General features: G+C 39.3%; 1 protein-coding gene across 9 annotated transcripts in view; it reads right to left on the reverse strand.

The window, feature by feature from the left end:
• celf6 (CUGBP Elav-like family member 6) overlaps nt 1-22080 on the reverse strand; it is a 147087-nt gene that overhangs the window by 10539 nt on the left and 114468 nt on the right. For 6 of the 9 annotated variants that reach the window (XR_004844137.2, XM_035914686.2, XM_035914472.2 and 3 more), the window contains 6 exons: nt 15496-15669; nt 14449-14596; nt 9720-9869; nt 8508-8570; nt 7861-7941; nt 3930-4073 (listed from right to left, as the gene is read on the reverse strand). Coding sequence is in view for 8 of the 9 variants with exons in the window: in XM_035914686.2 (XP_035770579.1) it covers nt 3930-4073; nt 7861-7941; nt 8508-8570; nt 9720-9869; nt 14449-14596; nt 15496-15669 (760 nt within the window). In the remaining variant the exon portion in view is untranslated. The remainder of the gene's footprint in view (nt 1-3929; nt 4074-7860; nt 7942-8507; nt 8571-9719; nt 9870-14448; nt 14597-15495; nt 15670-22080) is intronic. The other 3 variants (XM_035914565.2, XM_035914441.2, XM_035914497.2) reach the window with 3 other exon arrangements.

Below are 22080 nucleotides of genomic sequence, written 5' to 3' on the forward strand. Positions count from 1 at the left end.
GTTTTCATTTTTGCACCGTATTTAACGTGCTTCCTGTGCGTATGTGTTACGCCATTCTGAGAAGACCTTTTGAAATGTATTTTTAAGCTAATTCCGCCTAATTCCACTTAACAAGGTAAGCTTTGATCACTTTTTAAAAGTCAACAGCGAGTGACTGAATGCAGAGGATTAAGACTAATTTTGTATCAGAGCCCAGGGTTAAACCAAACATAATAATAACCATAATAATAATATAGCTCTTCATCAGTGAATATCTATGGAGTTTACAGATTAACCTTAATATATGTTTTATTAATTTCTGAGACTCAATAATTCATTAATGACTAAAAAAAGCTTGGTAAAATTATGTATTTTGTAGTTAACAATTATACCAAAGTACATTACAAAAGACTGCACATGCAACTGTAGCATGCATCTGTTGCGATTTCTTGTCATCTTATTGTTTTAATTGTTTTGAGGTGAACTATTCCATCTCACCTGCACAAGTGTTTAATATCACTCCACATCACATATTAATATCCATTTTTTCATACTGCAAATAAATGCACTAAACTAAATAGACTAAATTTACAGTTATAAATCCCTTACGAGTATATTGTTCCAGGTTACATCCTTTAGAAGTAAGCATATTCTTTGAGTGTGCCTCCAGTGACCTCCTTTTTTATCACATTCAAATTCTCAACCTTCTCTGTAAACACTTGGGTAAGAGGACAATCTGTGATTATCTTCTCACAATATGCCAAAACAAAAAAATGAGGTAACACATGCATACATATGGTATTTCTGTTCACGAGCTCTAGGAGAGAAAAAAAAAAAAAACAGAAAAAAATCTTGGCTAACTAAATGTCATCTTACAGACTGCTCTATTTAAATTTTACATATATAAATAATTAGCCTGCCAAAATTTGAATACACACCACAGTGCTTTGAACATTTTCTGTTTAATTAACAGTAAGGTCACCTAGTTTAGATGAGCGCTTCTTATTTGGTAGCCACTGTTATTGTGCTTTGCATAATTAGATAGCTAAGTATATTTTCTTCTTCATTCAATAGACACTTTATCAGACAACCAATCTATTCACTGTGATACAGCTGTGTACAGTGTGCAGATTCACATATAATGTATTTACACATTTCCAACCATTAACCACACTATCAAGACTAAACTCACACATTTTTAAGATGAAGTCTTCCAAGTTCTTAGATGCATAATAACGTATCTCCCCTAATGCACAGCATCTTCTGCCTAATTTGTTAATGTCCTACAAAAGAGCCTTGGGGCTCCTGCTATAAAAAGGAGGGAGAAATTAATTTTTTTTAAAAAAAGCCACAAAAGAATCATGGGTTGAATTGATATTTTTCAGCTAAAATCTTAATTACTTGCTATGAAAAATAAGCTGGGGAGGCTGATGAAGTTGCCGCCCCTTTGTCCTTCTCCCTTGTTGACTGACAGATAGTGATAGTGAGAGGCATATGTTTACTGGAGAAGACACACAGGGAGTTAGTCTAACAAAGAGGGAGAGATGAGAGAAGAGAGGAAAGAGGAGGAAGCCTCATAGACATGCCATGGTGAAGTGAAACTGAAAGAAAGCCAATGCTGGAAATCTCTCTCTCTCTCTCTCTCTCTGTCTCTCTTGCTCTCTCTCTCTCTCTTTCCCTGTCTCCTGAGTGCTGCTGTCCAACTGAATCAACAGCAAGGCCCACACCAGTCTATTATTATCTCTTTAAGCCCATGGATTCCACCTGCACCGCCTCCACCCTGATGAACTGGTTTGCTGTGTGGGAGGCGAGAGAGGCAAGCGAGGGGTGGCATGATGCTGCTGGGTTGCCCAGCTGGAGGATTGTGGGAGTCTGGGAAAATGCTTTTCTCTTGGGTAAAGGAGGCTTGGAATTGTAGAAAGGGGAAATAGATACTAATTGTCTCAGTAATGGTGTGATAGAGAGGGTGATGAGCAATGTTGGGCAAGTTACTTTGAAAAAGTAATTAATTATAGTTACTAGTATAGTAACTGAGTTAGTAACTGAGTTACAAGATTCTAAAAGTAATTAGTTACTTGAAAAGTAACCATTGCGTTACTTAAAAAAAAAAAACGTTTAACCCTCTGGGGTCCAGGGTATAATTGGCCATTTTTAACTACTTTTGATGTTTCCTCTACATTTCACCTTTAAAAACTATTTACTTTGCCTTGTTTGGTATCATCAGCACAACCTCACGTGTATGAATTTACAACTGTGTTTTCATTTTTACATACTGTATTAACACAATTGATCTAAAACATAAAATCAGTGTAGAAAAAGTCAAAATTTTACTGTAACAACCACAAACATGTTTAATGAATCATATTTCATAACTTGAAATGCAAATATAAATTGACAATTTTAAAATCATATGCACAAGTTTTGCAAACAATGCAGTTATTTGCAGCCATTTACCTTTTACCCATTTTTTAATAACCATTTCAAACTATTTACACAACAATCAGCTGCTCTGCATTAAATAAGATGCCACACAAATTATTTGTGCCATTCCAAAAATATCTGTCCACTATAAAGGAGAACATCACAGCCTGACCTGCACAGCCTGCAGGTCTGACAGCAGCAGGTGTATCACTCCTGTTTCTATCTGGAGACAGCAGTCGCCTCATTGTTCTGACACATAACACAAAACTATCCACAACACTACACACTAACTACACAAGACAACACATTAACTACACACCCCAAACACGCTAAACGTCACAAATCTCTCACATCTTAAAACTCTCTCTCTCTCTGTTGTCTTTCTTTCTCTCTCTCTCGTTCTCTCTCTCTTTCTCTCTCGCCATCACTCCTAAAACTTCCCCCTCTTCCTAAACAACCAAATGTCATGTTGCCATATCATTTTTTGATTGGTTGACATGGTGCATTTTTCCACCAACACGAACGGGCTGTTTTTTTATTTTTGTTTTTTTGGTCATAAGCAGAGAGTGCTTGCTAGCGCTTTCCTTAGACAGTAAACGTGATGAAAGTATTCAGGAAAAAACACTGCTCATATATTATTTATCATGACTCTGGTTTTAGTTGCCCTCTTAGCACAATTTAAAAACTGGTATATATCACCTTATTGCTTTGTCATCTTGAAGTGGTCATGTGATTGGCTTACCACGACTACTATATTCTTCCTCAGCCAAACAGCAGCACTCATGCCATTGTTTTTCCCCCTTAGCTCCAGGTGTTGTGCCAAAAAGTCATCGTTTGCCAGAAAGTGATTGCCGTCCGCGGGAGTGCGCGCAGCTGCTTAAAGCTGTAGCGCCCAGATTACTTACAGCTACTTCCCTGCAACTGATATAAAGTGCGGTAAGCTGAACACAGCTTAAACCATCTGTTTGTTGAAAAAAAGTAACGCGACCGCACTGCATTTTCTTGTTAGTAACGGTAACGGCGTTGTAAAGATAGAAATAGTAATTAGTTAGATTACTTGTTACTGAAAAAAGTAACGCTGTTAGTAACGCCGTTACTTGTAATGCTGTTATTCCCATCACTGATGATGCGTAATGTTGTGATCAACAGTGTGATGGATATATGTGTGAATGAAATGCCAGCTGTGGAGAGACACTTGGGTCAGTGGCTAGCTCACCAATTCTAGCGAGCTTTTGGCTTTTCCATTACTAAGACCACTATCTTTTTATGTCTGTGTGGTAGACTCAGGGAGCACTGTTCCTTGATCTCCCTCTCTGCTCCCCTGTGCAGTGGCATGTAACGACACTTTTAAAATGTTAATTGCAGCTTGATTAGTTCAGACAGTGGGAATAAAAGCAAAAGCAAACACTAATTGCAGGGAAGCAACAAGAGAAATGAGAATATTACCAAACACAGCCACCTTGCAACATTCATTTCATTGGATCATTGGATTTCTTTTTCCTTCTCTTCATAGGTGATTTTTGACTCACCGAAACATTTGCTCTGATTAGTCGCTCGGTCCACAAACACTTTGGCGGAGATGACGTTGCCAAAAGGTAGGAACATTTGCATGAGCTCAGCGTCTCCAAACTCCTGGGGCAGGTGATAAATAAACAGGTTGCAACCTTCTGGCCCTGGTGATGAGAGAAAGACAACAGAAGGGTTATGTGGGAGTGTAATGTGCCCGGTGAGAGAAAGACTGACCATAATAACATGGGTGGAAAAAAATAACTATAAGGCAGTCTTGACAATAATCCAGTAATGCAGGAACCTTGGAAGCACTGCACTCTGTTTATTTTATCGGCGGCACAAATATTGGCTTTGTTAAACCTGGTTATTGTGGCATTTGCGGCGTACACAAAGCCTAATCCCATTTTTTCTAGTGTTATAAGGTCAAACTATATGTTCAGGTTGTTTTTGTGGTTTTTGAATCTTTCTAAGAGCCCCATTTCATACAATAACTGCATAAAGAGGGGACACTTCACTAAACCGGTTTATAACGGTTAAATTTGACTTTTGTGTGAGTACATGTGCTGAAAATAGCAACACACAGACAGGTAGAAGCAGAAATAGGGGAATGAAAAGAAAAGAAAATAGCCAGATTTAACAACATAACCCCAAAAGAAGTTGAATGAAAGTAAAAGACTGAGACAGCTATACTGGGAAAAGTTAAGCACTGAGACACAGAAAAACAGAGAAGAGACAGAGCACACATTAAGACATAAGCCAAGTTTTTGCCCCAATTACTGTGTGACAGTAGGACTGTCTTCCAATCTCTCTCCATCCTTCACACTCATCCAACCAGCTGCCACATATTGTACAGGCCAATCTGGATAAAGGAAGGAATGAACTGGAAAGAGAGTGAGAGAGGGAGCCATGGACACATAGAAAGAAAGAGAAATGTGATGGACTCAGGGACAGTAAGCTTGCAGCTGGCTGCCTGGCTAGGTTTCTTCCCTGTCTCATTGCTCAGGGTGATAGCATGACGAGATGAGACTTGGTCTGGTGAGAAGGCTGATAAGAGGGCTGCAGTGGTGGCTGGCTGCAGTGCTACTATGCCTCGTTGAGATAGAGAACACACACACACATATTGGTTGACAGAGTGAGAATTTTTTTAAGCAGTTATACACTGTATCTCAGGTCTCTCTGTACAGATTTAGGTGCTTCATATAATATTCACATTAAATTCTTGCTTGCTTGAAAAGCTTTTTGTTTGAAAGAATAAAATAGTGATGCATGAGGACTTTTTTCACATTTGCCTTACAAATATAATCCCCCGTTGTTTTTTGTTATAATCAACTTCAGTATGCTACTGCACGAGCATGTAACTAATGAATCTTTATGTTATAAAGAATAAACTCTTAAACATTAAGGACTTTTTTTTATGCTTTAGCACTACGAAGTGAAGATTAATTGCACAATACACCGACTAGAGAATAATGGCACCATCAGGATTTACACTTGTTTCATACGAGCCTGGCTCTTACTCTGCCATTCTTTCTAGCACTAGGTACAAAATCTCCTCTGAAAGTAAAGGTTAACTGTGCACAAAACAGGAAGGTGATAGCACATTTATTTTACCCAGAACAATTGAAGTACCTCTACCTGGCAACAGAAAAACAGCCAAGTTGTCTGAAGGTGGCAAAGTAGGTATATAGAGAGGGATATAGGAAGCGTAAAATTCACATTCACTTCATAGAGAGAGCTATGGGACTTCAGTTGGTAATATTTTGGCTAGATCAGTGGGTAACAAAACATGCCAGATTATTAGCTTAAGAAAAATGAGTGTTTTAAAATAGAGAGCAAGTATTTGTGACAGCAGATAAAGGTGGCGGTGTGTCTGTGCCTTGGTGTCTATGTTGTTCTTCATGTCCAAAGTATAAGATGATGATAAAAAGGAACATGCCAGACTCCTGTGGTGATCTAATACTCCTTAGTACTGTCTCATACACAGTTTCTAAAGGTTCACATTCCAAGGATGCCTAATAAAGTACTCCATGATCCAAGACACCAGAGTAACATTAGAATGTGTGGCAATCACCTAGGTGTTTGACTGGTGAATTAGGTATATGATGGAGAAGTTGGGGGTGTCCAGTAAAGACCTAACTAGTGCCTTCATGATGCTATATAAATAAAATGCTATAACCTGTAGCCACTGACATCCAAGGGCCATAAATTTGAGGTGTGGTTGCTTCTGGGTTACTGGCCATCAGTGTTTTCATTTTGAAACTATTGGTAAAACAACTGGGACATGGAGTCATGGACATGTTGATGTTCCCATCTACTGTTTGATGGCTAGGCATGTAACCAGTCACTTTCCTCATGCCTCTCCAGACCTCCCTGGTGTCACTCTGCTTGTCCCTCTTCAGGTTCAGGGGAGTAGTGTTGGAAAATAAGCAACGGCTTCAATCGACGTTACTTGAAGCATTATTGTTTAGGCTGAACAATAGGAGTTAGTCGTCATTTCACACTGATGTTTTGCACACTATTGGTAGTTAAAGATGCATTAAGTGTTATGTAGGTACCAGGTGTTTGGATAAATATGTGGAACTAATCAATATCATGTTGGCAATACTGAAAATCAATGATATTGCTAGAGAAACATATACCACAAAATAAACAACTTTAACGTTCTAATTTTGTCAGATTGATGCACCAAACTCTGGAAAATAAAACAAAACAAAAACAACAACAAATCTCTTTTTTGACATAATAGAGAATTAGTTGTATACTGTGGTTAAAATTTGAGGCATTTTTATTTATCCTTGTGGTTGATTTAACAGCAGTGTAACAGTGTATTGACATGACATATATTACTGTCAGTGTGTTTTGCAATACTGAATTAAAATACAATACTGGGGTGCCTGACAGGCTAGTGTTGATGTTGCTGGATAAAATTATAATTTTGAATTTTGAAGGACTATTACTGTTGACATGCCACACACACAGCTAGACTGAATCCAAATTGCTAGCCTTCAGTGGAAGGTTGAAGCTGAAGTTTGACTCTGCCTCAGGTTTAAATGTATCTTGTTAAATGGAAGGGCTGCAGACTGTGGCAGTGGCCTGAGACAGGCTGGGACACCAGCCAAAACCCACAGGAGACCAGAACTCAGACAGGCCACTGGCTAAACCGAGAAGAGCTGTGTGATAGTGTGCCTACGAGTCTGGCTGTCTGTATTTGCATTAGTGTGACTTCTATGATTCTTGCTAATTATTAAAATGTTCAAATGCATCACTGGGAGATGTTAAGTAATTGCCTTAACGATTCTATGTTTCTTCTATACTGTGGAATTATGCCAGTATGCAACTTGTGTGGATAAGTATGCGTGCATTCATTTTCATTTGTACAGTTCTCCACAGTGACCCTGTCATGCGCACACACTAGTGACAAAATATGAACATAAACTAACTTTTCCTCCAGGCAATGCTGGAAACACTCAGTTTCAAGTCTATATATTGATTATTCATACCACTCTACGCTGTCTCATATAATCATATAGATGAATAATTGAGACTGACAAATGGTGCCAAAAAGAGTGATTTACCGACACAGTATATCCTATACTTTATTATATCTGATGCTGTGCCATAAGAACGAACACTACACTAGGAATGGTAATAAATGATTATGCATGCAGCTAATTAATCTGATGAATATTTATAACCACTTAAACACATTGTAATGGACTGATTAAGCAGTCCAGCACTGCGAGTTTGAATTAGTGCAGTTTTTGAATAATGACAGAGTAACTTTCCATCTCACTGCTAATGTTCTTCTCTTTAAATGGGGAGCCTTTTTCTCATATTTTCCCCAGCCAGCTTTTTCCCTCCCTCGCTAATTCAAAGCAGCGCAGCTACATTAGAATGGAACATGGCAATTATCACCTTTTATCTTGGGTGGGCGCGCTTGCTCGCTCTTACCTTCCCTCTGTTGCTGGGGAATGATGGTTGGTTGCTGGGGGAACGCTTGGCTGATTGGCGCATAGGCGGCAGGGTAGGCTGCTGTTGCAAAGGGAGAACCAGAGTGGAGTTTTTCACATCTCCATTTTCATATTTGACACAACAAAACTCAAATCATTATTCCATTGTTCATTTGTGTCCTCTAGACATTGCATAAATAAATTGCATGATGACTGGGAGCCTGGGCTCGTTTGGCTGGCAGATCACTTCACAAAGAGAATGGTAAAAGGGGAAGTTCAACTAAGCAGACGCATAAAGAAAGGGAGTAAGACTAACACCATGTTAATGAGAGCTGATGTCATGCACAAAGCAGTGCTCACGACAGGTCTGTGTCATCTCTCATCCAGGAGGCTTATGGTTGGTTAAAAATCTCAGCTCTTGGTGTACTTTTAGAATTAGGGTTTTTGTGTGGGTGTATATCAAGTCAATTAAAAATCTTTTTGCAGTTCTAATGTAATGTAGCCTAATCCAAAAGGAAACTGGCAAGTCATCTGGCAATCGCTACCTGTCATGTGCCTGCTGATGTGACAAACCGAAAGGGAGAGGGAAGAGGCAAAGGGACAGATGGAGGAAGTGAGGGAGTAGTGAAGGTAGGAGAGACAGCTCACCTGCGTAGTGCTGGACGCCAGCATAAGCCTGTTGGAGAGGGTCGGTCACTGTTGGACTCTGTGCTGCACAGAGACGAAAAGAAAGACAGACAACAAAGAGCAAAATTAAAGTAAATGGGACAAAGAGAGGATAGATAGCGGTCAAGACGGACACAGACAAAGAGAAATGGAGAGAATGTTAAACAGCACGACAGAAATTGTGGTTAGTTGCAGAGAAACATCGGGGGGTAAGATCACACAGGGAGTGAGAGAAATTTGGGTTGTCATGATTTTCAGTTCTTCAAAATGCCTGTTCGTCCCAGATGTTTGCATCAAATATTAACTACATGCCAAACAAACCACTTTGTAGTTCATTACAATTGCAGCTGCCTTTGCATAATGCAAAAGTGGAGAGTGAATGTCTGTCAATTTTTCAGGAATCAGTCCAAGGCAACATTAAGACGCTGAGAACAGACTGAGACATATCAAATTAGCCATAATTGACTGATGGATGAACTGATGGATTCATCATGATACTGGGCTGGCTTCTCAGAAATCTGTCAAAGATACTGTTGATTGACCCTCAAGCCTTAAATGCTTCAATTCAGTTGAAAGAAATATGATCAGAAAGTGAAGTTTAAAAGAGCCTTTTGAACTTTTAGTTTTACATGAACTAATATAAGTTGTTACAACTGACAACTTGCATTGTAGCTCTAGTATCCACCAACATGAATATTGTTTTCTGTGGTAAATCTGGTGAGCTGGCCAAGGACTTTAAGAAAATTCCAAAATCGTGCCTAACCACAATTTTGAGCAAACGTGAATGCTCAAAACTTATAACAAAATTTGGTTGATGAGTGAAAGGTAGAGAATTTCAGGACATTGGCAAGGCTAAAGAAGACAACATCTGGTTAAAAAGAGTATATATAAGCAGATATATCTATTAATAGATATCTGTTTAAGAAGTATTTCTGTTTATTTAAAAAATGCATACACACACACAGAAGGTGCTTGGTTTGAATTTTATCTGAGGTGTGTCCTTTTACTTTTCAACCAATCTTCAACCAGTAATTGTTAACATTCTTTAGATGTTTAGGCAAATTTGTTTTCAGCTGTTGCTGGGTGAATGTACAACAGAAGCATAATAAAAAATAACACACTGTCAGTGCTAACAGCTAACAGTGTCCAGGCCCAGAACAGACTCAAGACTCAGCTAAACCTTGATATTCTCACCTGGGTAAGGGTGAATACCATTGGTGTAAATGGGCTCGGATGTGGGCTGCCCATTGCTTTGAGGTGGGAGGGCACTGAATCCATTGACCCCAATAGGAGTGGCTATGCTGGGCACGGCTGTGGCAGAGATGCCTGGGGGTGTGCTGGTGCCTGCAAATAGATACAGAGTCATTATGAAAACTGCAGGGTGAAGGCTACAAGCTTAAAATTTGGTCCAAGAAAAGTATATTCTTGTAGTGAAAAATACATGTTCTCACCTGTACTACAATATAACATGCATCTAATGGGCACAGATGTGTACATTTTGACTAGGGCTGGGTATCGTCACTGATTTCTAGAATCGATTCGATCCACGATTCGATTCAATCCGATTCGATTTGAAATTTTGCCTCAGACAGTCAGAAATATTATCATTCTGATCACGTATCAGTACATTTCCATATTTTTATTTCTATAAAAAGAAAGCTGACACTTGCGAGACTTTATCAAAGGTGTGAGCATCACAGCAGATGCCTTTGTGTCAAAGTAGCCGAGGATACAACACAGAAAAGCATGAAGGCGACTTTCCTGGCCTGGGATTTTATAGCAGATAACCTTAAAAATATTCTTCAGTAGATCAAAAACAAAAGAAAACCAGTAATCAACATATTAACATTACCTAATGCTGCTGAAGTGAAGCAGAGCAAAGTTACAGAGGTTTTATTAGAGACACAGCTAAGCCTTTTGCAATTTTGCATAATTTTAAAAAGTTTAAATTTGTTCAGAAGCCTATTGAACAGCAGAAATGAGGCTTTCTTTTCGGAAGTAAGTAAAAGGAAAAAAACAGCGGCCGACAGTGCTGTAAACAACGGTAGACTTGTGCGTAATAAGCAAGTGAATAATGCAGAAAACAGATTTTTAGATGGGAAACTGTTCTTGAAGTACACTGAGAGAGAGAGAGAGAGAGAGAGAGAGAGAGCTCTGCATGAAGTGTGATTTTATCGTGGTGGAAGCTAAACAGGAAAAGTCAGAGGGAATTCATGACGATGTTTATGTGAAGCGAAGTCTGGATCTTCTTTTGCATCTGGTTCAGTCAATATTGTTTAAAGAGAGATAAAACTAACAGCTTCAGAATCTAGCGCAAAAAGGGCGTAAACACAAAGCGCGGACCCGCTGAAACATCAGAATCAGTGAGCTGTCAGCTTTCAGCCCCGACTGTGTCCGTGCCGTCGGGTGAGAAAGGCGACATCTCACTGATCCTGATCCGTCGGCGGGTCGAGCTTTGTGTTTACGTCTTTGTGCAGAATCCGTGTACCTGCTCTCATTTACTGTTTTAGCTGTTTGGTGGTGGTTGAAATTTTGTGAGGTTTAACCTGAGATTCTGGCATTTTGGGCAAAATAAATTTATATTAAAAAATCGACTCAGGATTTGAATGAATCAATATCACGTTATCCAAGCCAGAATTGATTTTAATCGATAAATCGATAATCAAAACCCACCCCTAATTTTGACCCATCATATAGGTGTACTTTAATGTTGTATAACCTACTTATTTTGCATGAACTAAAGACATAGCTAGTCAGTCAAAGTAGCAAATTAATTAAAGCTGGTTCTTTCACTTACCACTGCAATACAATAAAAATAACATAAAAACATTTAGTTTGTAGAATGTTAAATGTTGTTCTTCTGTTGCTGAAACTAATTCACTCAAAACAAGGTACAGTAATGTGCAGTTTAGTCCATAAGTATTTGGAGAATTAAACAATTTTTGCCCTTTGGCCTCAGTGGAGGAACAAGCAAGATATGACTGAAGATATTATTGCACACTTTCACCTTTTGGTAAAGCAAGGGTTTAACAAAAGTACTGAGTTTACAGTTTGGGAATTAAAGATTTATTTATCTTTTTATAAATTACATTTCTTCCTTTAAGGTGTTCTGCCAGACCTTTACTACCACTGCCTTCAGCTACTGCTTGTTTTGTGTCTCTCTGCCTTCAGTGTTTTTCAGTTTTGTCTTCAATAAGTGAAAACATTCCCTTACTCAGTTTACTCAGGTGAGTGTCTTTACTAGTAAAGAATATGCAATTTTTTTGTTGCCTTGAAAAACTCTTTTCTTATTCCTACAAGAATGCTCAAAGACGTCATACCTTAATTAATGCTTCAGTTTTAAATATGATCAATCTATCTCTATTAACAGGCTACGTACCACAGGTCATTAATGTGGTGGTGATTAAAACGCTACTTCAAAAGTCATCACTTGACTTAGATGTCTTAGCAAATTATAGAAACTTCCTTTTATTTCAAAAAATCTTGAAAGCTGTAAAACAGCTAACTGATCACATGCCAAGAAATTGTTTATTTGAAGCGAGCACTAGTGAAGGCGACAAATAATCTTTCCATGGTCTCTGACAGTGAACTCATCTCTATACTTTTCCTACACTGTATTTTACAACAAAGATTAGAACATGCTGAAGGTATTAGTTTGGTGGTTTGAATCATAGAGGGGTCTTCCTTAAACACTAAGGTTAATATAGAGTTCCACAGGGTTCTGTGTTGGGACCAGTTCTATTTATACTATACATGATTCCTGTTGGGAATTTTATTTGAAGGCATAGCATATGTTTTTGTTGCTCTGCAGATGATACTCAACTTTGTCTATTGATGAAGTTAACACACACCAATTTGGTGTGTGTTAACTGAAAGAAATGTCTTAAAGACATAAAGTCCTGGATGATCTCTAATTTGCTGCTTCAAATTCAGATAAATCTGAAGTTGTTGTACTTGGTCCTAAAAGAAAAATGGTGTCTAACCAGGTATTTACTCTGAATGGCATTACCTTGGTCTACAACAACACTGTGAGGACTCTTGGAGTCTTTATGTCCTTCAAACAACATATTAAAAAAATATATAGGACTGCTTTCTTGTATTTGTACAGTATATCTAAAATTAGAACCATCCTGGGTTCAGATGCTTGTTCTCTTCACACACAAGCCCTGTACAGTTCAGAATTCATTCTGCTACTTGTGTCAGCCAGTACCATAACATTGACTCCGCCATGCTCAACAGATGATGTAGTATGATTTAGCTGTAATTTCCTTCCTGGCACTTTTCTCTTTCCATCATTCTGGTAATCTTAGTTAATCTTAGATTTTTTTTTGCAGAGCTGTGCAGGCTCTTCTAAATGTTTTCTGACAAAGTCTAATCTGGTCTTTTTGTTCATGAGTGTCAACAGTGGTTGATAAAGGTGTCTCTTTATTGTAGACTTAATTATATGGCTCCTTCTTTACAAGATGTTGTGACTTATGTCTAGATGCACGCTCAATCATCCAGGTAAGGAAATCCCAGAAAGTTGTTTCTGTTTATGTGGACTTTGTGTTTCAGTGGGAGAAAATGCAACAATTGCCACTGAAAAAAATGTTCAGCACGGAGTCATACCCTTCTGGGAATAACTGTTGATTTGGCCACTCCTAAAGTTTTGCTGTCTCCATCAGTTTGTTTTGGGAGTTTTTCAGATTAGCGAGTTTTCCTTCGATTGCAATGTCCCTTTGGACCTTATTTTTTGGATTTCTAGTAAACAGTTGCCAAAAGCAACTTTAAAACTTGGACTCAATCACAGATCTTTCATCTGCGTAATTTTTCATAGAAAAACAAGGAAATATTCTCACCTGGCCACGAAACTGCTTGTTAGTCAATTATCCACTTACATTTGAGCCTTTGGAAATGGGGGGCTTTGTATACAGAATGGCTGTAATTCATAAACAGTCATTTAACAATATTTTAATACAAATTCAAATTTGTATCAAAGCTGAAATTCTGTACTTCACTCACTTGTTTTTTTGATTTGTGTACAGATGCAAAATGACAAAAACTGTTACTGTCCAGATACATATAATCCTGACAGTCTACTGGATGTAGAGACCTGTGTCTTTTTTTCATACCAACTTTCCTCCTTGCGATGATATTCCAAGTTTGTCACCTTGTCGGTGCATTTTTATGCTGATGGATTTTTATTATTTTTCTTATCTAGGTGAAGGGCATTTAAGTCATGTAGGATTATGTTTTATAGGCATTACCTGGAATATGTAGGCCTTGTGGATTACAAATGCCAGGTACAGTGTCAAGCCACTTTATTTAATACATTTGCAATGACCCTGTCTTCAGGCGGCCTGCCTACTTAGTGTCGAGCCATCAAAGCTCCTCATGACAAGGGCCAAAATGATAGTTCAGACTGGGGTCCAGGATTATCTCACACAAATCTTTGCTCTTATATTGTATAAGCCAAGGACTCTGCATCCAAAGTCATCGGATTGGCTGAGTTCCCAGAAAACACTGTCATAGAGACACAGAAGGAAGGAGTGACAGACAGAAAGAGAATGAAAGATAATGTGAGAGAAGAGGAGAAAGAGACTCTATAATGTGGCTGCCAATGAGTGTAAAGGAATGCTGTACATCTTCTCCCATCATGCCTCACTCAGTACAAGGCTCTTCTTCCTTTAATTCAACAATGACAGTGTCTGCCTTAACCCAGAAAATGGGACCTACATCTTAAAAAATGTAACAAGGGCAAAACTAGAAAGGCCTTGAATGAATATATTACTACTGCTTCTATAATTCTTGCTAATGATGAAAATGTTCCAGGGCAGGAGTGAAAAATGAAAAGAGAAGTCCTGAATGGCTGTATACGTGTGCTTTTGCACATGCCTCTGCTCTTATACCCTTACCAGCTAGTAGTGTGTGTGTTAATGTATACCTGAGGAAGGTGTCATGGGAGTAGCCACCAGGCCGTTGACATTGAAAGCTGCCATTTGCTGCATTTGTGCGGCAGCGATGGCTGCCATAGGGTTCAGGTAGGACCCTTGTGTTGCTGCCATCAGGGCTGCTTGCTGTTGCATCATCTGCTGTAGGATTAAAGAGCAGTGGGGAGAGGGCGAATGGTGGGAGGGATGGAAGGAAGGACAGAAAAGGAAAGTAGGGTGAAATAGCCGCAGGACCAGAGCATGTTTACTCTCACATCTCTGTTTGCTTGGCCAATGCCTTGTTCTTGAACAGAGTGGTTTGTGTTGCCCTGCAGCTTTGCTTCCCAGCTCCTGTAAAACTGCATTGGCCTTGTGCTTATTATACAGAAACAAAAGGGTATGTGGTGAAATGAGTTTGAGAATATGTATTTGTATATGTACTGTATATGTATAAGTGTGTGAGAGGAAAAGAGGGACAACAGTGGCAGAGTTAGAGGAAAGATAGTGAGTGGGCGATTCTCACCTGTCAGGGTGAGCTGTTAGCTACTGTGTGAGTGTAAAATCTCACAGACTCCTAACTCAGGCTGTGACTTTCATGTGTGAATATGAAATGGGGGTGGGAAGGGCTGACAGAGAAAGGGGTGGGGTGGGGGGAATCGATGTGGGATGTTAGTAATAACGTGCACCTCTGTCTGGGTAAAAAGAAATGTGTAAGAAGATGAAGATGTTAAAAAGGCAGGCTCGCATTTGCAGTCTAGATTCACAGGCCGAGTCAGGAAATGCGGGAATGAAAAATGAATATGTATGCAAGTAAAACAGTGTAGTGCTGGGCATATGTGATTAAAAGCTTCCCTGGACAAATAAAGGGATAAAAAGACAATATAAAAAGCAGCGCTGGATCTTTTCTTAAGCCACTTTAATTTGGGATTCTTAACAGCTATTTGATAGTGTAAATCACTTAAGGAACCATTCACTGGGAGTGCCTCACATGCCTAGTGGGAGAGAGTGTGAGTTCAAACCTCAAATCACAACAGTTTTTGTTTTCTTTTTTTAAAGCTCACCGTCTCCTCCCCCGCCGGGCTGAGACTTACAGCATGAGAGTAGGCGCCATAGGCCCCAAACTGGATGGTCATGGGACTGAAGATGCCGAGCTGGCCTGCCATCTGGTGCATTCTGCGCAGGGTTCTCTCCTTATCAGTGTCGGCAAATTTGACCACCAGGCTCGACGAGGCACCCTAAAGGGGAAATTTACAAGGTTGATTAAATAGTCAACTTTGAAATTAAAAATACTTTTGTAGCTATGCTTTGATTTTTTTTTTACATTTCATTTTGGTATGCACCCTATTGTTAGCCAAAACTCGCTGTATAAATGTTATAAATTCATGATAAACTTGAAAAGACAAAAATAACTGCATATTTTATATAACTACAGCAGTTCAAGAAGTCGTTGAACTGCAGTTGTTTTTAACCTGGAACAGTTTTTACCTGGAACAGTTTAAATATGATCTGGGAACATCTGGCAACACTTAAAAACAAAGTTTTCAATCCCATATATTGCATTTTCATAGTTCATGATACTTTTTTAACAGTATTTGTTTCCCATGGGGAAATACCTAAAAATAAAAAGTACATTTTAATGAACGTCCAAGCCTTTTTTTTAATTAAAACACGAGTGTGGATTCCCTGTGTGAAACAAGAGAACCGGAGTTAATCGTGCAACTCATTTCTGTCATTTAATGTCCAGTGCACATCATACTCAAGCCTTTAAGAACTCATATCTCTCAACCAAGGAGGCCACTGGAATTAAAAATTCCCCTCTTATGACTGCAGTCATTTAGCTGTCAGCATTAAATGGAAAAGAATAGTGAGTGATATTTGCTTTTGTGAACTTTCTAACTCTGCTGTATACACTGAAAGTGAACTGTGATCCTAACCAGATCCCACAGGAGTCCAAGTCCCCCACTGGTGAAGCTCCACTGAATACAGCACCGGGTAATTAGGTCTGACAAAAGCCTTCGGCATGTGGAGGGCGAAGTATTGACTAATGGCTCTGCCTTATGGCAGATATAGTTCTGTATTGATGTCCGCGCTCCTGAGTTTGCATCCAATTAAATCATTTGAGAAACAGAGACCAGAGTCAGTTCCTCATGCGACACTCAGGCAAGAAGAGAGAGAGAGACTGGGGAGGGGGGATATGTCAGGCAACGAAAACAGCCACACACACTGTCAAGAGAACTAGTCTCCTATTTAATTACAGGCAGTGCATGCTGGGAAAGAGCACGGAGTACCACCAGGACAGAAGGACAGAGACAGCCAGGGGGCAGTCAGGATATGATTAGTAAGATCATAAAAGCAAAGACACGGTGAGAAAAGGACTCCATAATCACAACTTGGATTCATCTTTCACAAAATGTCTCATCCTGACAGGGTCAGTACAAATTCGGGCTTTGATTTAAATTTCCATATTTTCTTGAGTTATAGAAATCAAAAATGTGAGCTGCATAGGACACACAAAGATAAGGGTGATCAGGGTGAGTGATGCTGTGTACACCCGTTTCTTGTAAATGATTTCATTGGACTTTTTGTATCATATACTGAAGTTGACAAAGGTAGACCAAACTAGGGCTGCTCAATTAATTGAATTTTAATCACGATTACGATCTGGGCTTTCAACGATCATTAAAAATGACTGAGCCTATTATTAGCCCCTCCCTCGTGCTTTACTCTCGCGCTGCTCCGTGTGGCAAATCGAGCGCACCTCTCTGCATTTCGAACACGTGTCACAACAATTAAGAGCAGCGGTCCCCAACCTTTTTTGCGCCACGGACCGGTTTATGCCCGACAATATTTTCATGGACCGGCCTTTAAGGTGTCGCGGATAAATACAACAAAATAAAACTAGTACCAGTACCGAAAAAAAGAAAATTTATTCATAACACACGTGAAAAGACCAAGGAAAACCGAGTAAACGATAAAAACGGTAACAAAATAACGCTGAAAACCGATAAAAACCATGAAAACTATACATTTCACACCTGAGCCCCAACTCTCGCGGCCCGGTACCAAACGACTCACGGATCGGTACTGGTCCGAGGCCCGGGGGTTGGGGACCGCTGATTACGAGGACCCGAGGGAAGCTCGGAAAGCTAAGCAGAAGTTATTTGGAGAGGAGAGTGACTGCCGTTGGTTGAAAAGAGAGGTAAAAAAAACTTCAGTGGTGTGGAAACATTATGGGTTCGTGGAGTCAGACGTGGATCCAGTAGACATAGTGTGTAAACTTTGCTACAGTGTCATAGCTGCACCACAGAGCAACACTGCAAAGTTCATTAAACATAGATGTTTACATTTTTCATTTATTTTTTATATTGCAAACATTTGCACTGTTATCAGTATTTGCACACCATTTTATATTATTTTTTGACAATCTTTAAAGTCATTATTCAATACATTGTTATTGTTAAATAATCAAGATCTCAATTTCAGTGAAAATAATCGTGATTATCATTTTTGCCATAATCGAGCAGCCCTAGACCAAACTGTTCTACAGATTCAAATTTAAGCTTAAGGTACCATTTGCAAAAGGAATGTTTCCAAAGCAGAGCTACATCAACAGATAATCATAGAAATAAACAAAATTCCATCTTGTGTAGGTGAATTTTGCAACTATATAGTACAAAAGTGTTTATCTTGCTGTAGTTGAGCTTTACTCCATGCTATTTCAAAGCAATTCATGCAAAAAGTGTGTCCTATTTTTGTAAGTGCCTCATGAAATTTTAAACAGTAACAGATAAGCGATAGTGCCATTGAGAGGGCAGTTTGCCAGGGTTTTCACATGCTTTCTTTGGTCAGTTATGACTGCTGAAATCTTGCATAATGCGAAGTTCATATATTTATCCAGCCTACACGCAACATTTATTATTGATTTTCTGCAATTCCCTAAAGTCAGTCACCGTTTTCTTAAACGCTATCCTCCCCTCGGCACTATTTCTTGCCTTTGTAAGTCTATAATTTTCTGTATAAAATATAACTAATATGTACTGTAAATATCTATTTAGGAAATGCAAAATGAAATAAGTTCTTTTTTGGTTTGTTTTCTTTGCAAACTATTTGAGGATGTTAACATTTTCCTATAAACATTGTACAAACACATCCAGGAGAAAATGTTGGCTCCAGCTAACTGTGAGAAAGAGGCTGGAATGGTGGAAGGAATCAGCATGGACCCCAGGGACAGTACATCTCAGATGGGATCCTATCAGAGCCAGCCAGCACCCTACCTCAGGCCAGAGGAGACCCATCTGGTGTTTCTCCCTCGATGCCATTTCAATTAGTTAAATCAATACGCCGACATGGCGGCGTTAACGGCACAGTTTTTCCCTTTCTAATTGCATTTCATTCCACCTTCTGACCTTTTTCTGTTCTTTCTCAACTTTGTGGGCCAATTGAAGGGACTGGGCTGTTGGATTTAATGAGGCTGGCACTAAGCAAACATCTTCCTCGAGCGTTGTTGCTCAAGTTTGCCTACAGCACAGGGGCTTGGCATTTAGATTACATTCATTTTCGGCTTTGTGTATCTGTGTATTCTTATATTCATTTAATACCTCATGAAGAATGCATTGTGATCATCGGGACTGTGAAAGCCCGAGGCTCCCTGTACTCACTGCGCCGTGACTCAAGATGAGGCGAGTTTGGCCTGGTCTCGTTTCACCCAGCACAGTGTTTTGTTATAGACGACAGCACGGGAGGAGAACCACTCTGCAACGTCTGCATAGTCTGTGCATAGTCTTGGCACTGCCGTTTAAGCAGTACAACAGCCTCTGCAGGTGTTTTCATTTCTGCCGCTCATGTCAGAGCCAAGCATTTCCGACTTTCATAGTATAAAAGCCAAGGAAAAAAAAAAAATCTTACCCTCACCTCTGAACAGAAGAATTACATATCCTCACATCTCAAGGAGACTAGATCCAAGATCTAATCAAAAAGGCAGATTTCAGTGTGATCCCTCTAACAGATTAAGAGTGTCTGTCTACATGAAGAAAGAATAGTATCTGGCCAGGTAATGAAGGAACAGGTGGTGGCAAGCAACAAGCACTGGATGCAAAGCAGCTACTCCTCACTGGTTGCAGAAAATCACAAGCTGACAAACAAACAGAATAATAACCTCGACCAGCATGACTCCTTTACCTGGAGAGAAAATGAATTTTCCGAATTTGATAAGGGCCAACAGGGAGCCTTCACTTTTGACAGGTACAACTAAGGAATTTGTCACAGGTTCAAAAACGAATCTAATTTCTTGAACAATGCACTTGACTTGTGAAAATCTCCTATATTGGATTTTGTATAGGTCACAAAATGTGTAGATGGAAAAATACACAATGGTAATTGAGGGATTAGAATGCAACTACACCGGTGAAATCGCATTATGCTTTTATCTCGGCATTATTGTGATACAAAGACGGCAGTGTTAAGTGTCTACAAAAAGGGAAAAAGACACGTATCGTCAATCCTTTACAGACACTTGAAAACAACAATAATAACAATGCAGTATAAAAACATTTTCAATAAAGGGAAAACTGGAATTTCAAAAAGCACTGTAATGATTGGCCACTAACTCACTAAGAACCATTCTTTCTTCACATTATTCACTAATTTTGAATAATAAGTAAGACTTTCACAGTTGTCTCAGCTTTCTAAATTTGTAACTGACTCAAAATTATGAATTGTGTATGTAAAAAAAATGAGAATAAAAATAAGTAAAAACGCTAAAAGAAGTTTGTTTGGTAATTGGATGAAACCATGTGGGCATTGCTGTATGTGGCTGGATCGGTATGCACATTTTGTCCATAAATAACAAGTTTTACCTTTCATTTGTAAGGAGCACAAAACAAAACTGCACCAAATGTGGTACAGTATGTCAGTTACAAGGGTTTTTACCATGGATTTGTGTTTCAAGCTTTCTGTGTCGCAGGGACAGTGTTTTCTGGCTTGGTCTTATCTCTCATTAATCCAGAACTACATTATATTATCATACACATGCACACTCTTGTTTCTGCCAACAGTACCGAGCTCCACAGGTTCTGTCAGCCACACTGTGATACCAAACATGACAATGTCTGCAATTTGCTGGGTGTTGTTTGCCTGCCCCTGGCTTTGCCATTTGAAGTTTTGCCACCTGTGTCTCTGCAGCTTTATAGTAATTCAACAGCTGAACCGACGAGAATGCCAGTTCTGTGCTCAGTCATATTTTAACTTAATTTTGAAAGCACCTGCAATCTGCAATGAACATCAATTAAAGCTATGATCCAATCTATCGGCAGATGCCCTTAGGTGACATCCCTTGCCCTTAAGCTTCATTAAAGCCATTTGTTTTGGGCCAGTGTTTTTTGGTATTATTTATAGCACGTGTGTGTGTGCCAGGTAACACAGATGCTGTAGTGAGAACATTAAGAGGAAAAGGGAGACAGAGTGAGAGAAAAATCTTTGTTCAAGGTTCATCCAGACCTCACAGCTGGCAGGAGGCAGTGAGCAGAGCAACCCACTCTCTGAATCCTACCTCCTGTTAGTTAGTTGTTGACGACATGTGGCAGTAATATTATCCAAATTAACTGCATCCCCCATTGGTACCAAAGCCTTAGTTGGATACTAATGGCCACCTTGCCTATTAATCTGAGAGGAAGCTGGATTTGGGCAGAGGCGGACAACAGGTGCAGGGATAGAGGGAGAACGATATGGATAATATAGATTATTAATGAACAATTGGATCTCTTGATCTGCCTGTTTATTTGGGGCTCCATATGTTGCCTTGGACAGTTCATCTGCAACAGAGCTCAGGTTTGTTATTGACATGGTCTAATGTGACTGCATTTGTGAAACAAAGTAGACATCATACACAAACTGTGCAAAAGTAGCCAGCATGAGTTAAACTTGTTGAAAAAGAAAGAATAAAAAACATCCTTTTGCCACAGTCAATTATGTAAACTTTCTGGTTTCTCTACAAGATATTTTAAGTAAAGACAAATATTTTGATTAGAATCAAATTTCAAAAACAGTCCCAATATAAGTGCGATTGATCAATGCGCAACATGACTTTTTTTGGCTCTTGACCTGCTACCCAGGGAATTTTGACACTCGATATATTTATGCCACAATGTTGGTTGCACACTATATTCTCACGCAAAGTTAAAACATCTCCTCCACTTATTTCCCTTTTTCACTACTTCAATGTAATGCAAAATGAGGATGCATCAAAAAGATGTGTAAATTAAATCTGGCTTCCAAGACACTATCTGGCTGCCAGGAAGCATCCGTAAATATTTATGGCGGAACATCAGTGAAGTGTGTGAAAGTGCGGATGTCTGCCAGAAAGTGTGTGCATGCTGATGTGTGTGTCCAGCTGTGTAGTACCCAACACACACAGCACTGGTAGGGAGGTGCTTTGTAATTCATCATTTCTTTTACTTAAGCGTTCTTTGGTAACGTTGTTCAAACCTAACAGAAGCGTATCCAATTCATAACGAACTGCTATTTGACAAGAGTTACAGGTTTAGTGGTCTCATTCTTCAGCTAAAGGAATAAACACCAACTAATGCTATTTCAGACATTCATCTAACCAGTCTCCCACATTTTACCCAGTATTTACAATTCCTCGCATA

The sequence above is a fragment of the Neolamprologus brichardi genome, chromosome 1 (genome assembly GCF_056152115.1).
Source record: "Neolamprologus brichardi isolate AB-2024 chromosome 1, ASM5615211v1, whole genome shotgun sequence".
Taxonomy (NCBI): domain Eukaryota; kingdom Metazoa; phylum Chordata; class Actinopteri; order Cichliformes; family Cichlidae; genus Neolamprologus; species Neolamprologus brichardi.